The following is a 14,867-nucleotide window of genomic DNA, read 5'->3' on the forward strand; positions in this document are numbered from 1 at the left end:
CCATTTGATGGAAGAAAAGAGCAAACATTTAAAAAAAAAAAAATCTCAGACTTTCTGAAAACCGGAGAGAAGAGTATGAAGAATTCCCGTACAGCTTTCTCCAACTTCCCCAACTGTTAACACTTTGCCATATTTGTTCTATCATTCCATGTGTGTGTATGCATTTCTTTTAGAATCATTTGAGATGAAGTGGCATACATTATGCCATTTATCCTTTAATTCTTCAGTATATATTTCTTACAAATGAGGACATTCTTATAGTTAACCAGAATCAATCCATGAAAATCAGGAAAATAATGTTGATACACTTCTATTGTCTGTTCCCCACATTCCATTCGTATTTACCCAGTTGTCTCAGTAGTGTTCTTTAGGCGCAGGATTCAACCCAGGATTACTTGTTGTATTTCTTTGACATGTGTCTTTAGTTTCCTTCATTCTAGAACAGTTCCTCAGTCTTTCCTTATCTTTAATGACTGATTTTTTTTTTAAGGATACAGATCAGTTACTTTGTGGAATGTCATTCAGTTTGGATTTGCCTAATATTTTGTCATGATTGGATTCTAACTATGCATTTTTAGCATGAATACATTGAAGTGTTGGGGGCTTTCCTGATGACTCAGTGGTAAAGAATCTGCTGCCAGTGTAGGAGACGCACAAGAGGTCAGTTTGATCCCTGGGTTGGGAGGATCCTCTGGAGGAGGAAATGGCAACCTGATACAGTATTCTCATTGGGATAATCCCATGGACAGAGGAGCCTGGTGGGCTACAGTCCATGGGGTTGCAAAGAGTTGGGCACAACTGAGCACATTTAAGTGGTGATGTGTCCTTACTGCATTTTACTCATTGTTTACAGGCAAACAATGTCAATTTGTCATTTTGGCTGTTTTTGTTTGTTTGTTTTTTGGTTGTTGTTGTTCCATTACTGATGATATTAATTGTTATTACTTGGTTAGGATAGTGTCCACTAGGTTCTTCTACTACGAAGTTAATAACTAAGAAGTTTGTGGACTTATTTTGCGACTTAGGAAACATACTATTTCACAGCTAACTTTCACCCACTTGTTTTAGTATTTATTAATACAGATTGTCTGAACCAGTATTAATTACAGTGGTTTCCAAAGTGTGATTTTCAAATTTATTTTCCTTTTGGGTTTGTTAGTTGACTTATACTGTAGGGTAGATGTTTTTCTCACATCCCTACCCCCCATTTATTTACTTAAAAAATTATAGTAGTTTGAATTTGTGATTGCTTTTTTATTTAAGGACATAGTTAATTTTGATGTGCAGATTTGACCCAGATTTTGGCTGTGGCAACTCAAGTTCTGTCTTGTGTCTGTTTGACCTGTCGACATAATTCTTTGAGCATCTGCTTCTCTCTGGTACAAGAAAGTGTTCCAGGCTAACCTGGTGATTTCTTTACCCCCACTTTGGTTTCTCTGACAGAATGTTGTCCACTGAAGAAGGGAATGGCAAACCACTTCAGTATACTTGCCTTGAGAACCCCACGAACAGTATCAAAAGGCAAAATGATAGGATACTGAAAGAGGAACTCCCCAGGTCAGCTAGGTGCCCAGTATGCTACTGGAGATCAGTGGAGAAATAACTCCAGAAAGAATGAAGGGATGGAGCCAAAGCAAAAACAATACCCAGCTGTGGATGTGACTGGTGATAGAAGCAAGGTCCAATGCTGTAAAGAGCAATATTGCATAGGAACCTGGAATGTCAGGTCCATGAATCAAGGCAATTTGGAAGTGGTCAAACAAGAGATGGCAAGGGTGAATGTCGACATTCTAGGAATCAGCGAACTAAAATGGACTGAAATGGGTGAATTTAACTCAGATGACCATTATATCTACTACTGCAGGCAGGAATCCCTCAGAAGAAATGGAGTAGCCATCATGGTCAACAAAAGAGTCCAAAATGCAGTACTTGGATGCAGTCTCAAAAACGACAGAATGATCTCTGTTCGTTTCCAAGGCAAACCATTCAATATCACGGTAATCCAAGTCTATGACCCAACCAGTAACGCTAAAGAAGCTGAAATTGAACGGTTCTATGAAGACCTACAAGATCTTTTAGAACTAACATCCAGAAAAGATGTCCTTTTCATTATAGGGAACTGGAATGCAAAGTAGGAAGTCAAGAAACACCCGGAGTAACAGGTAAATTTGGCCTTAGAATACGGAATGAAGCAGGGCAAAGACTATTTAATAGAGTTTTGCCCAGAGAATGCACTGGTCATAGCAAACACCCTCTTCCAACAACACAAGAGAAGACTCTACACATGGACATCACCAGATGGTCAACACCGAAATCAGATTGATTATATTCTTCACAGCCAAAGATGGAGAGGCTCTATACAGTCAACAAAAACAAGACCAGGAGCTGACTGTGGCTCAGATCATGAACTCGTTATTACCAAATTCAGACTTAAATTGAAGAAAGTAGGGAAAACTGCTAGACCATTCAGGTATGACCTGAATCAAATCCCTTATGCTTATACAGTAGAAGTGAGAAATAGATGTAAGGGCCTAGATCTGATAGATAGAGTGCCTGATGAACTATGGAATGAGGTTCGTGACATTGTACAGGAGACAGGGATCAAGACCATCCCCATGGAAAAGAAATGCAGAAAAGCAAAATGGCTGTCTGGGGAGGCCTTAAAAATAGCTGTGAAAAGAAGAGAAGCGAAAAGCAAAGGAGAAAAGGTAAGATATAAGAATCTGAATGCAGAGTTCCAAAGAATAGCAAGGAGAGCTAAGAAAGCCTTCCTCAGTGATCAGTGCAAAGAAATAGAGGAAAAGAACAGAATGGGAAAGACTAGAGATCTCTTCAAGAAAATTAGAGATACCAAGGGAACATTTCATGCAAAGAAGGGCTCGATGAAGGACAGAAATGATATGGACCTAAGAGAAGCAGAAGATATTAAGAAGAGATGGCAAGAATACATAGAAGAACTGTACAAAAAAGATCTTCACGACACAAATAATCACGATGGTGTGATCACTCACCCAGAGCCATACATCCCGGAATGTGAAGTCAAGTGGGCCTTAAAAAGCATCACTATGAACAAAGCTAGTGGAGGTGATGGCATTCCAGTTGAGCTGTTTCACATCCTGGAAGATGATTCTGTGAAAGTGCTGCTCTCAATATGCCAGCAAATTTCGAAAACTCAGCAGTGGCCTCAGGACTGGAAAAGGTCAGTTCTCATTCCAATCCCAAAGAAAGGCAATGCCAAAGAATGCTCAAACTACCACACAATTGCAGTCATCTCACATGCTAGTAAAGTACTGCTCAAAATTCTCCAAGCCAGGCTTCAGCAGTACGTGAACCGTGAACTTCCAGGTGTTCAAGCTGGTTTTAGAAAAGACGGAGCAGACAGAGATCAAATTGCCAACATCGGCTGGATCATCGCATAAGCAAGAGAGTTCCAGAATAACATCTATTTCTGCTTTATTGACTATGCCAAAGCCTTTGACTGTGTGGATCACAATAAACTATGGAAAATTCTGAAAGAGATGGGAATACCAGACCACCTGAGCTTCCTCTTGGGAAACCTGTATGCAGGTCAGGAAGCAATAGTTAGAACTGGGCATGGAACAATAGACTGGTTCCAAATAGGAAAAGGAGTACGTCAAGGCTGTATATTGTCACCCTGCTTATTTAACTTCTATGCAGAGTACATCATGAGAAATACTGGGCTGGATGAAGCACAAGCTGGAATCAAGATTGCCGGGAGAAATATCAAAAACCTTAGATATGCAGATGACACCACCCTTATGGCAGAAAGTAAAGAGGAACTAAATGCAATCACTTGATGCAATCTCTTGATGAAAGAGGAGAGTGAAAAAGTTGGCTTAAAGCTCAGCATTCAGAAAACTAAGAACATGGCATCCGGTCCCATCACTTCATGGGAAATAGATGGGGAAACAGTGGAAACAGTGTCAGACTTTATTTTTGGGGGCTCCAAAATCACTGTAGATAGTGACTGCAGCCATGAAATTAAAAGACGCTTACTCCTTGGAAGAAAAGTTATGACCAACCTAGACAGCATATTCTAAAGCAGAGACATTACTCTGCCAACAAAGGTCCATCTAGTCAAGGTTATGGTTTATCCAGTGGTTGTGTACAGTTGTGAGAGTTGGACTGTGAAGAAAGCTGAGCACCGAAGAATTGATGCTTTTGAACTGTGGTGTTGGAGAAGACTCTTGAGAGTCCCTGGGACTGCAAGGAGATCCAACTAGTCCATTCTAAAGGAGATCAGTCCTGGGTGTTCTTTGGAAGGAATGATGCTAAATCTGAAACTCCTGTACTTTGGCCACCTCATGCGAAGAATTGACTCATTGGAAAAGATACTGATGCTGGGAGGGATTGGGGTCAGGAGGAGAAGGGGACGACAGAGGATGAGATGGCTGGATGGCATCACCAACTCAATGGACGTGAGTTTGAGTGAACTCCAGGAGTTGGTGATGGACAGGGAGGCCTGGCGTGCTACAATTCATGGGGTCAGAAAGAGTCAGACACGACTGAGCAACTGAACTGAACTGAACTGATCTGAACTGAACTTTGGCTTTAGTCATTCCTCCTGGGAGTCCTGATTCCTTTTGTTTGTCGAAAGTATTTCTATTCCAAATTCTGGGCACTCGGTATTCTCATTGTCCTTTGCATGCAATAGCGTTAGGTCTTTTCATGAAACAGAGCTAGGTGGTATCTTTATCACCTAGCTGCATATTAAAGCATCCCTGGTGACTCAGTGGTGAAGAACTCACCTGCCAATATAGAAGATGCAAGTTTCATTCCTGGGTCAGGAAGATCCCCTGGAGAACTAAATGACAATGCACTCCAGTATTCTTGCCTGGGAAATCCCGTGGAGAAAGGAGCCTGACGGGCTACACTCCATGGGGTCGCAGAAGAATCAGACATGACTTAGTGACTAAACGACAACAGAGTTTCTTTGCTTTGTCTATCTACTGAAAACCACGAGTTCTTATCTCTGTCTCTTATTTGGATTCGCTACCAAAGGATTTCTTTTTAGTCTCTGCCTTAATATATTTTGATTTACTTTTTCTGACAGTGTGTAATCTGGATTCCTATCAACCTTAACATATTTATTTGCTCAATCCTCTGTTTGTAATTAATCTCCCAATCATTTAACTGTCTTCTCACTCTCTGTCCCACCAGCCATGACTGCATGGGCTGTCTCATCCTCAGGTGTGTGTTTGTCAGGTCCCCAGTCTGGCCAATGCATGGTTAATTCTGTCCTTTGATAGCTTATTGCTAACACATTTTGAGTTTGTAGCCTCTCTGAATATGACAATGAATTTTCCAGACCCCTGACCCCCTACCTCCAGTGAGCAAGGGGAAAGAGCCATAGTCTTTTTTCATATGCTCATGGCAGGATACATATGATGTGTTTTATTTTGGTCAGTAATTCATAATATGTATATAAGTTGAAAAATATAAACATAAAAACAAAGTAGAGAATATTAGTGTTAATTTTCATTTTTTTCCATCATTACTTAAATTCCAGCATTTTAACATGAGTGTAAGTTCTTCAGTTGCACTGAAATATAATTTTTCATTGCTGATTGTTTTGTAAAAGAACGTAAGGTTCTTAGTTTTTTTTGCTTCCTGCAACATTTCTGGTAGTTGTTTGTTTTTATCTTGGACTTATTCAGTACTGTGCTTTTCATAGCTCAGTAAACAATCACAGTGCAGTTACACAGCTAACTCATTGCTCTTCCCTCTTCCTTCACTACTGTGTCTTCAGGATATTTACCTGTAGCAGGTCTGTAAAGTCTTATTTTGATCCATGAGATTATAGTATGTCTGCTAGCTTTTTTCACTATTTAACTCAACAGTCTGCCTTTCTCTCACATGAACAATTTATATTCTTCATTGTTTGCAGTATCAGCTTTCACTTTTATATGTAAGTGTAGGAGTTTCATTTTCAAATTCTGATTACTTATGATCATTTTTCAAAGAAACTTAGTCACGTTCATGAAATAAAACATACCTTTTTTAGATTGAAGCTCTCAATATAAACCCACTATAATTCATACATGGGAGGAGAGAGAGAGTTTGTGTGTGTATGGATACATGTGTATAAAAAGAGTTTATTTTTGCTAAGAGAAGTTTTAGGCTCAAAACAGATTTAAGAGGACTGTACAGAGATTTTCCATATATCCCTGCCCCTGTACATATCACATATATAGGCCTCCTGATTATCCGCATCACTCACCAGAATGGTATTATTACTAGGGAAGAATCTACGTTAATATAATCACTCAGCAGCCATAGTTTGCCTTAGATTTCCTTCCTGCTGTTGTGTGTTCTGTGGGTTTGGACAAATGTATAATGACATATAGGACTTCCAAGGTAGTGTAGTCATAAACAAAACACCTGTCAATGCAAGAGACTCAGGAGACGTGGGTTGCATCCCTGGGACAGGAAGATTCCCTGGAGGAGAAAGTGGCAACCCACTCCAGTATTCTTAGAAAATTCCATGGACAGAGCCTGGTGGCTACAATCTATGTGGTAGCAGAGTCGGACACACTGAGCATGGATGCACACATGCATAATGACATATCTGTCCCTGGCAACCACTGACCTTTTTAATGTCTCCATAGTTTTGCTTTTTCCAGAATGTTGTAGTTGGAACCATTCCACATATAGCCTTTTCAGATTGTCTTCTTTCTATTAGTCATATGCATTTAACGTTTCTCTGTGTCTTTTTGTGACTTGATAGCTCAATTGTTTCAGTGCTAAATAGTTTTCCTTTCTGTGTATTCCAGTTTATCCATTCAGTTACCCATTCACCTACTGAAAAACATCTTGGTTGTTTCCAAGTTTTGCCAGCTTTAAATAAAGCTGCTATTAACATCCATGTGCAGGTTTTTGTGTGGACATAAGCTTTGACTCCTTTTGGTAAATACAAATAACCAAGGAGCATGATATTGTTTGTTACCAAACTGTCTTCGTAAGTGATTGTAGTATTTTGCATTCCCATCAGCATTTAATAAGAGTAGCTCCACATCCTTAGCAGCTTTTGATATGTTCAATGTTTTGGATTTGGGCCATTCTAATAGGTATGTAGTCATATTTCTTTTTTGCTTTAATTTTCATTTCCCTGCTGACATGTGATGTTAAACATCTTTTCATATATCAGTTCAGTTCAGTTGCTCAGTTGTGTCTGACTCTTCGTGACCCCATGGACTGCAGCACACTGGGCTTCCTGGTCCATCACCAACTCCCAGAGCTTGCTGAAACTCATCTATCGAGTTGGTGATGCCATCCAACCATCTCATTCTCTGTCGTCCCCTTCTCCTCCTGCCTTCAATCTTTCCCAGCATCAGAGTCTTTTTCCAATGAGTCAGTTCTTTGCATCAGGTAGCCAAAGTATTGGAGTTTCAGCTTCAGCATCAGTCCTTCCAATAAATATTCAGGACTGATTTCCTCATATATATGTATGTATTTTACCATCTGTATTTATTATTTGATGAGGTATCTGTCCAGGTCTTTGATCTGTATATTTGTCTATTGTTTGTTTTCTTGCTGTTGAGTTTTAAGAGTTCTGTGTATATTTTGGATACCGGTCCTTTGTTATAAGATATGTGCACATATTTTCCCCCAGTCTGTGGATTTTGTTTTCATTCCATTGACAGCTTCTTTTGCAGAGCAGATAATTTAAAATTTCATGGAAGTTTAGCTTATCAGTTCTTTCAGTGGTGGATCATGCATCTGGTGTTATATGTTAAAAGTTATCACCAAACCCAAGGTCATTTAGATTTTCTCCTGTTTTCTTCTAGGAGTTTTATAGTTTTGTATTTCATATTTATTTTTACCTATGTCATGTTGACCCAAAGGGTCATGCTGACCTTAACCTTGTTCTTTCTTCTCTGATAATGTGTTGAATCTTCTGAGTCTTTTGCCTTTCCATATAAACTTTAGAATCAGTTTTTTGATAGCCACATAATAACTTACTGAGATTTTAATTGGGTTTGAATTGAATCTGTTGATATTAAGTTGAGGAAAGCTGGCAGTAGTTTTGAGTCTTCTTATCCATGAACATGAAATATAGCTCCATTTATTTAATTCTTTGATTACTTTCATCAGAGTTCTATAGTTTTCCGCATATAGTTCTTATATTTATTTTGTTAACTTTATGCCTGTTTCCTTATTTTGTGGTAGTAATGTAAATGGTATTGTGTTGTTTAATTTCAAATTCCACTTGTGTATTGCTAATACATAAGAATATGATTTACTTTTATATATTAACCTTGTATTCCACACTTGTGTAATTGCTTATTGATTCCAATGGTGTTTTCATTGACTGTTTCAGATTTTCTCTATGTTATCCTAATTCTTTTTAACATATGCATATACTGTTTTGAATCTCACTACTTTAGAAAGTTAGTGGTTTGATTTATTCAGTTTAATGTTGATATGAAATCCCAGCTAAAGTAATTTCAAGTACCAAATAGCATAGTAATAGAATATATTAATAATTCCTTACACAATCTTATCAGATAGTTCTGGAGATTTTTTTGAGGGGGTGGGGTAACGGAGATACATTTTTGCCTAAATGCTATAGTTTTTCTTTATATTTGGGAAATTTTGTATTTCTTTCTTTCATGTTAGTCTTAATTCAGAGTCTGGGTTGAATAAACAGTATGGTCCATTTTCTTTATTTTAATATATTCTTATAAGGATTGGGAAAGAAAATGGGATAACTCTTTTTTAATGTTTGATTTTAGCCAAGATTCAGTTCTGAATCTAAATGGTTTAGTGCCTCAGAGCTGAGAAGGCACCTATTACTTTTTTCTAAAAAAACTTCATATGTTTGGTACATCTTTAATTTTGTTTTTTTCTTTAAAGCAATTAAAAATATCAAAAGATGAGAAACTCAGTTCAAATATGACTTCTTTTTAATCCAAATTGCAATTCTGCCACCTAGTGTTTGTACGTGGACTTTAAAAGAGGATTCTTTTTTATTCTTTTAAAAAAACTAAGAATAATTTTTCCTTCATCATTAGTTTACAAATTTAATACTCAGGTTAATAAAACTTTTAAAGGAAGCTCCAAGTTTTTAATGAATTAGATTGTTAGTATCTCACATTTTAAAGTTCATTAATTATTTTAAAAATTCATGGTATAATTAACCCTTGAATATCACAGGTTTGAGCTGTGCAGATCAAGTGAAGTTTTAAAAAATATACATATTCTACACTACCACATGATTCGTGGTTTGGTTAAATGCACGAATTTAGGGATTTTCTACTGCTTGGGAGTTGGTGCCCCTAACCCCTGTGTTCTAGGTTTACCAGTTATGTTTACACGATTTAGTTTTGTAACGAGTAATTTTGCTCTCTTAGAGTCGAGGTGGAAAGAAGTTTCTTGCTGTACTAAAAGAAATCTTGGACAGGGATCCATTGTCTCAACTGTGTGAGAATGAAATGGATCTTATTTGGACTTTGCGACAAGACTGCAGAGAGAATTTCCCACACGCATTGCCAAAATTGCTGCTGTCGATCAAGTGGAATAAACTTGAGGATGTTGCTCAGGTAACAAGAGATTGTTTTTGTAACTCCATTTGGTCGTTATATTACTTTATTGATTTCATGTAAATTGTCTTTTCCTACAAAGGTATGTTTCCATAGGTAGGATAATTTTCTGCAGGAAAAGTTTTCAGGTTTTAAACTCTCAGACCTTCTGATCTAAATGGTAGACCAGAAAGTTTTAAGATTTCAAAATCCCAAATTCTGAGTAAGTTTTCTATGTCGTTTACTAGAGATGACTAAAACGTAGGTCTTGGAATAATCATCCATAATTTCTGTCAGCATATGGTAGATCCTGGGTTACTTTTACCAGCTTTGTCAGTGAACTCCTAGGTTTTCATTTTAAGACCCTTTGCAATGAATGTCTAAAATGCATATGTGTTGTTTGAAAGTAACCTCTGTTTTTAGAAGTTAACATTCTAGATCATAAATTAAATGATCTAAGACATCACTTTTACTATTTATTTAAAGTTGGGCAGTATTGATGAACCTTTAGGCAGTATAGAGAAAAGGAAAAAAAAATTTGGATCCAGAAGAAGCCACCAAATTTTAGCTACTTGATTTTATTTTCAAGAATCTATGAAAAAACAGTGGCGTTATTAAATTCATTTGGTTATCAACGTTCTCCAGAAAGATTCTTGAAATGATTTTTTAATCAGAATGAATACATTTGGTATATTAAGAGAACCACATTTATTCACCTTAGTTACTTAAATTCAATTGGTCTTTAAATTTTTTTCTTGTTTTGTTAAATCTATAATGAGTTAAATTTAGTTGAGAAATGCATATTTCTTTTAATCTTGTATTTTTAAAATCTTTGCTTTATTGTTTTATTTCTCAAATTAAGTTTAGAAAGCATTTCTTTTATTCCTAGTGTCTAACAGTTTTTTTTGGAATCATGTTACAAAATTATATGATGTGCCTTATTTGAATTGTTTATACAGTTAGGCCACATGACCATTACTTATTCTGAAAAGAAGCTATTTTTGTCAGGATATCTTTTTTTTAAAGCTAGATTTTAATTGTTCCGATATATTTGTCATCTAACCAGTTATTTCTTTAAATTCAAGATTAGTTTTCTGTGAACCCCCATAATGGTTGAAAGTAAGATATAAGAATTCTTTAGTTTGCACATTTGCCTACTTCTCATGAATAGCATTCGTTTCTAAGTGCCTATCCAAGAAATGCATCATTTTATTATTTTGTATAGAATTAGAATAGAAAAAAAATTCTTACTATACTCTTTAAGATATCTGAAAAAGAGGTTTTGTATTTTATCTGTCAGAAAATAGAGTAAGAGAGTTCAAGCTCAGTATTTTTTTATTTGAAACCCCGGGACACAGATTTTTATACTGAGTTTAGTATACTTGTCTCATTTCCATGAGTGAATCTGAAATTTACTGTTTTCAGGTACAAGTTAATTTCCTCCATTGTGTAGAAAAAGTCAGTAGTGTAACTTAATACTCTAATAGAAAAACCTATACATGTATAAGCAAGTACAGGAAGACATGAATTTCATGATCCTAAGCCACCCTTTTAGTAGTCTAGGAAGGAAGAGCAACAGAATAAAAAATTGTGTGTTTTGGCTTCTCCCCAGTCCTGTACCATTGCCAGTTACACTGAACTGGCAGAAGAGAATATAAACCATATTTTCAATAAATTGACTACTAGACTTCCCTAGTGGTCAAGTGGTTAAGAATCCACCTGATGATGTAGGGGACATGGGTTTGATCCCTGGGCCAGTAAGATTCTACATGCCATGGGTCAGTTGAGCCCATTACAGCTACTGATCCTGTGGTCTCTAGAGCCTGCAAGCCATTAAGTACTGAAACTCACGTGCCCTAGAGTCCATGCCCTACAAGTAGAGAGTAGCCCCCGCTCGCTGAAACTAGAGAAAGCACTTGTGCAGGAACTAATACCCAGTGCAGTCAAAAATAAATAAATGAATAAATAAAAATTTTTAAAAAATTGACTGCCTAAGAGAAGTGGCGAGTCAGAACCTGGTGCAAATTTGTACTGTGATTCTGAAGGTATAAGCCATGGGTGAAAATCCTATAAAAGATTAGCCTCCCATTAATCCACAGGAAAGTATTCTTTAAGCTTACTGCAGAAGGGATTTCAATAGCCATATAGATAGTGAAATTAATTCAGTCCTCTCTGCAGGAGATGAGCAATTAATTACATGTTAATTTCACTATTTATAGTGAAAAATAGTTAAAATAGTGAAACTTATTTCACTATTTATTTGGCTAAGTCAGATTTACCTTCCCTATTTGCTTCCATAGTTTTCATCAAACTGAAGTGATGAGTGTTTGTAATTTAATGTTTATATTTCAATTTAAAAATTATAAATAACATATTGAAAGAATTACTTCTCAGTAGTAGGGCTATTTTTAACCCATAACATAGTTGAACCTCTGGTATTATATAACATTATCTATCCCAGTATTGTTTTTGTGGAGCAGTGTATTCCATGTGTTAACTGGGGATGCTAGGAGTTTTTTTTAAACTATTGTTTCAGTTCCTTAGGGAACAGTCTTCCTTATCTATATAAAGACTTCTGGTCCATTAGAGTTTTGGAGGAATTGTGTGGTAAAACCTGGGATTAGGTAGGTGTTTCATATCTTTAAACCAGTATTCCTCCATCTTTTTTCATTATTACACTCCTGAGGAGCATTTTTACGTAATTTTCCCCTAACAGCCCTATCCCCGTGGGATTTTGATACCACAGGTAAGTGTATGTATGTCTGCCTGTGTCCTGTATGCATGCAAGTACTGTATACATTAAAAGAACAAGTATAAGAGGTAATCTTTTCCTTTAGTAGTTTAAGAATAATTGAATCAAGATTTAAGGTAAAAGTTAAAATGTAAAAAGTAACATTTCACTGTATTTGTTGAATAACTTGATATAATCTATTATATAAGTTGCAAAGTATCACATTTCATATCCGAGTTAGTAATTTATGTAAATGTATATTAATAATAGTAATGTAATCAATCTCTAAAAATTACTCAAGAGGGTTATTTTTTCTCCTAATGTAAAGCAATTTAAAGTTAATTTTTTAATAAATTATCATTAGAGAACTTAAATTTATGAAACTAGTTACTCATTTAGATGTTGGCTTTTTTTGGGCACTTGAGAAACTAATGAGAAGTTTTATAATTTTCATAATGAAAACAACAAATTTAAATTATTTTTATGAAATTGTCAAAGCCCAAGTTTCTCACAAATGCTGAAATGACAAATGACAAGGCAGGCAGCAGGTTTCACAGGCCACCTCCTGCAACACGACTTTGAGGTTGAACATGCAATTGAGAGAAGCCTTCAGCCATTGCCATCTTTTGCCATATTCTTGTAACTCTGGTCTTGTATACATTTTGTGCTTCTTCCTTGGTCTTGATGTCAGTGCTGTTTAAGTAATATCCAAAAAACCCAGCGACATAAATCAGAAATTAAGGAATAAGACTCTGTCAGATAGGGTTGCGCTTTGGACAGCCACAACTCATAATTATCAAAAAAGTGTTTCACTCTCCTTCATAACCACTTTTCCTCACACTTCCCTTCAGCAATAAGAATGTAAGCTATAAAGATATCAAAATCATGAAGAGGAAGGGACTCTTTCCAGTATCAACCCTTCATAAAAGGAAATCAACTCTGATGAGTCTCACTCATTCTCATGAGAGGCAGATGAAATCCTTTCTAGAAATTTGGGTTTTCTGGAACTTAGGTTTCCATGTCCACCTGAACCCAGCCTTCACCAGTAATCCCAGGTCATCCCTCCATGGGATGCTTTTTTATCCTATGTCTTGTAAATTTCTAAGTGGCATCTGTAAATGGGAAACTGGCTGTATTTAATAAACTAGGTACTCTTTATTTCCTGTGGGTAACTTACTATGATTTAAAGGATTTAAATGTATTCTAGTCAATAAAGTTTTATAAAGTGACAGATATAAACTCTCTTAAACTCTCAAGATAGTTTTATGTTGATTTATTAATGTACTTTTTCAGCTTATATTTGTACTTTGGATTTTACCTTTAAGTATTTCTTTTTTAAAAATTTTATTTTTAATTGGAGGTTACTTGCTTTACAGTGTTGTGTTGATTTCTGTTGTACAACAAGGTGAATCAGCTATAAGTATACATATATCCCTCCCTCTTTAGCCTCCCTCAAAGGCCTTTAAGTATTTCTTAGTCATTTCTCTCTCCTCCCCTTCCTCTCACCTTCTTCTCTCCTCTTGCCCCTGCCTTTATTTCCTTTTAAAAAAATTTTTAATGGTTAATGATTGTAGAATTCATATATTCAGTGTATCATTCTACTTCCAGCTAAGTACATAATTGCTTTTTTGCCTGCTTACCTATAGAATATGTCAGCAGAGACCATCTTTTATTAACCTATATTAGCAATAATGGATTTTTGAGACCTTAGTAATTGAACGTATACTTTTCCTTTCTTTTGACCCATCTCTGTTCCTGTGTACTGAGAAAAAACATAAGTGGTCCAGAAGTTATAGGAGAGAAAACTAATCTTTTTTCCTTTCAACTTTTAAACAGCTTCAAGCACTGCTTCAGATTTGGCCTAAACTGCCCCCCCGGGAGGCCCTTGAGCTTCTAGATTTCAATTATCCAGATCAGTATGTGCGAGAATATGCTGTGGGCTGCCTACAACAGATGAGGTATCTCCTGCAGGAGGCTTTTTGGGGTCAAGGAATAACTTGTGGGTGAGAAGAGAAGTTGAGATCTGCTTGGATGTTCTGTAAGAAAGGAAAAGGCTAGGAATGATTCAGTTCAAAGCATTTGTTCCCTTCGTTCCTGTTATTCTCTCATACTCTCAAGTCTCTCCTATCCAAAACACACACACACACACAGACAGACAGACAGACACACACACGATACAGATGTTTTTCTTCTTGGCCACACCACATGGCTGTATCTTAGATCCCTGACCAAGGATTAAACCCACACCCCTGCAGTGGAAACACCGTATCTTAACCACTGAACCATCAGGGCAGTCCCCTCTCTATAACAAAAAAAACAATCAAAAACTGCTTCTGGTTGTCCCCAAGATCACTCTCCAGTTCCATGACTCTTGGCTAAGATTTATTATAGCAAAAGAATACAGAGCAGAATTGGCAAAGGAAAAATTCATGGGGCAGAATCCAGAGGAAATCAGAGAGATGCTTCAAAGAGTTCTTTCTAAAAGGAGTCTCACTGACTACACTTAATTCCCCCAGCAACAATTTGTGACAGCATGCCTGAATACTGTCTACCAGAAAGCTTGTTAGAGACTTGGTTGTAGTTTGTTTGTTCGT

At 36.6% G+C, this 14,867-nt stretch overlaps 1 protein-coding gene across 3 annotated transcripts in view; it reads left to right on the forward strand.

The window, feature by feature from the left end:
• PIK3CB (phosphatidylinositol-4,5-bisphosphate 3-kinase catalytic subunit beta) overlaps window positions 1–14,867 on the forward strand; it is a 184,225-nt gene that overhangs the window by 129,671 nt on the left and 39,687 nt on the right. For all 3 annotated transcript variants that reach the window (XM_004003302.6, XM_042236388.2, XM_042236387.2), the window contains 2 exons: window positions 9,375–9,563; window positions 14,110–14,231. In XM_004003302.6, coding sequence (XP_004003351.2) covers window positions 9,375–9,563; window positions 14,110–14,231 — 311 coding nt within the window. The remainder of the gene's footprint in view (window positions 1–9,374; window positions 9,564–14,109; window positions 14,232–14,867) is intronic.

The sequence above is a fragment of the Ovis aries genome, chromosome 1, assembly GCF_016772045.2.
Source record: "Ovis aries strain OAR_USU_Benz2616 breed Rambouillet chromosome 1, ARS-UI_Ramb_v3.0, whole genome shotgun sequence".
In the NCBI taxonomy this organism is placed as follows: Eukaryota; Metazoa; Chordata; class Mammalia; order Artiodactyla; family Bovidae; genus Ovis; species Ovis aries.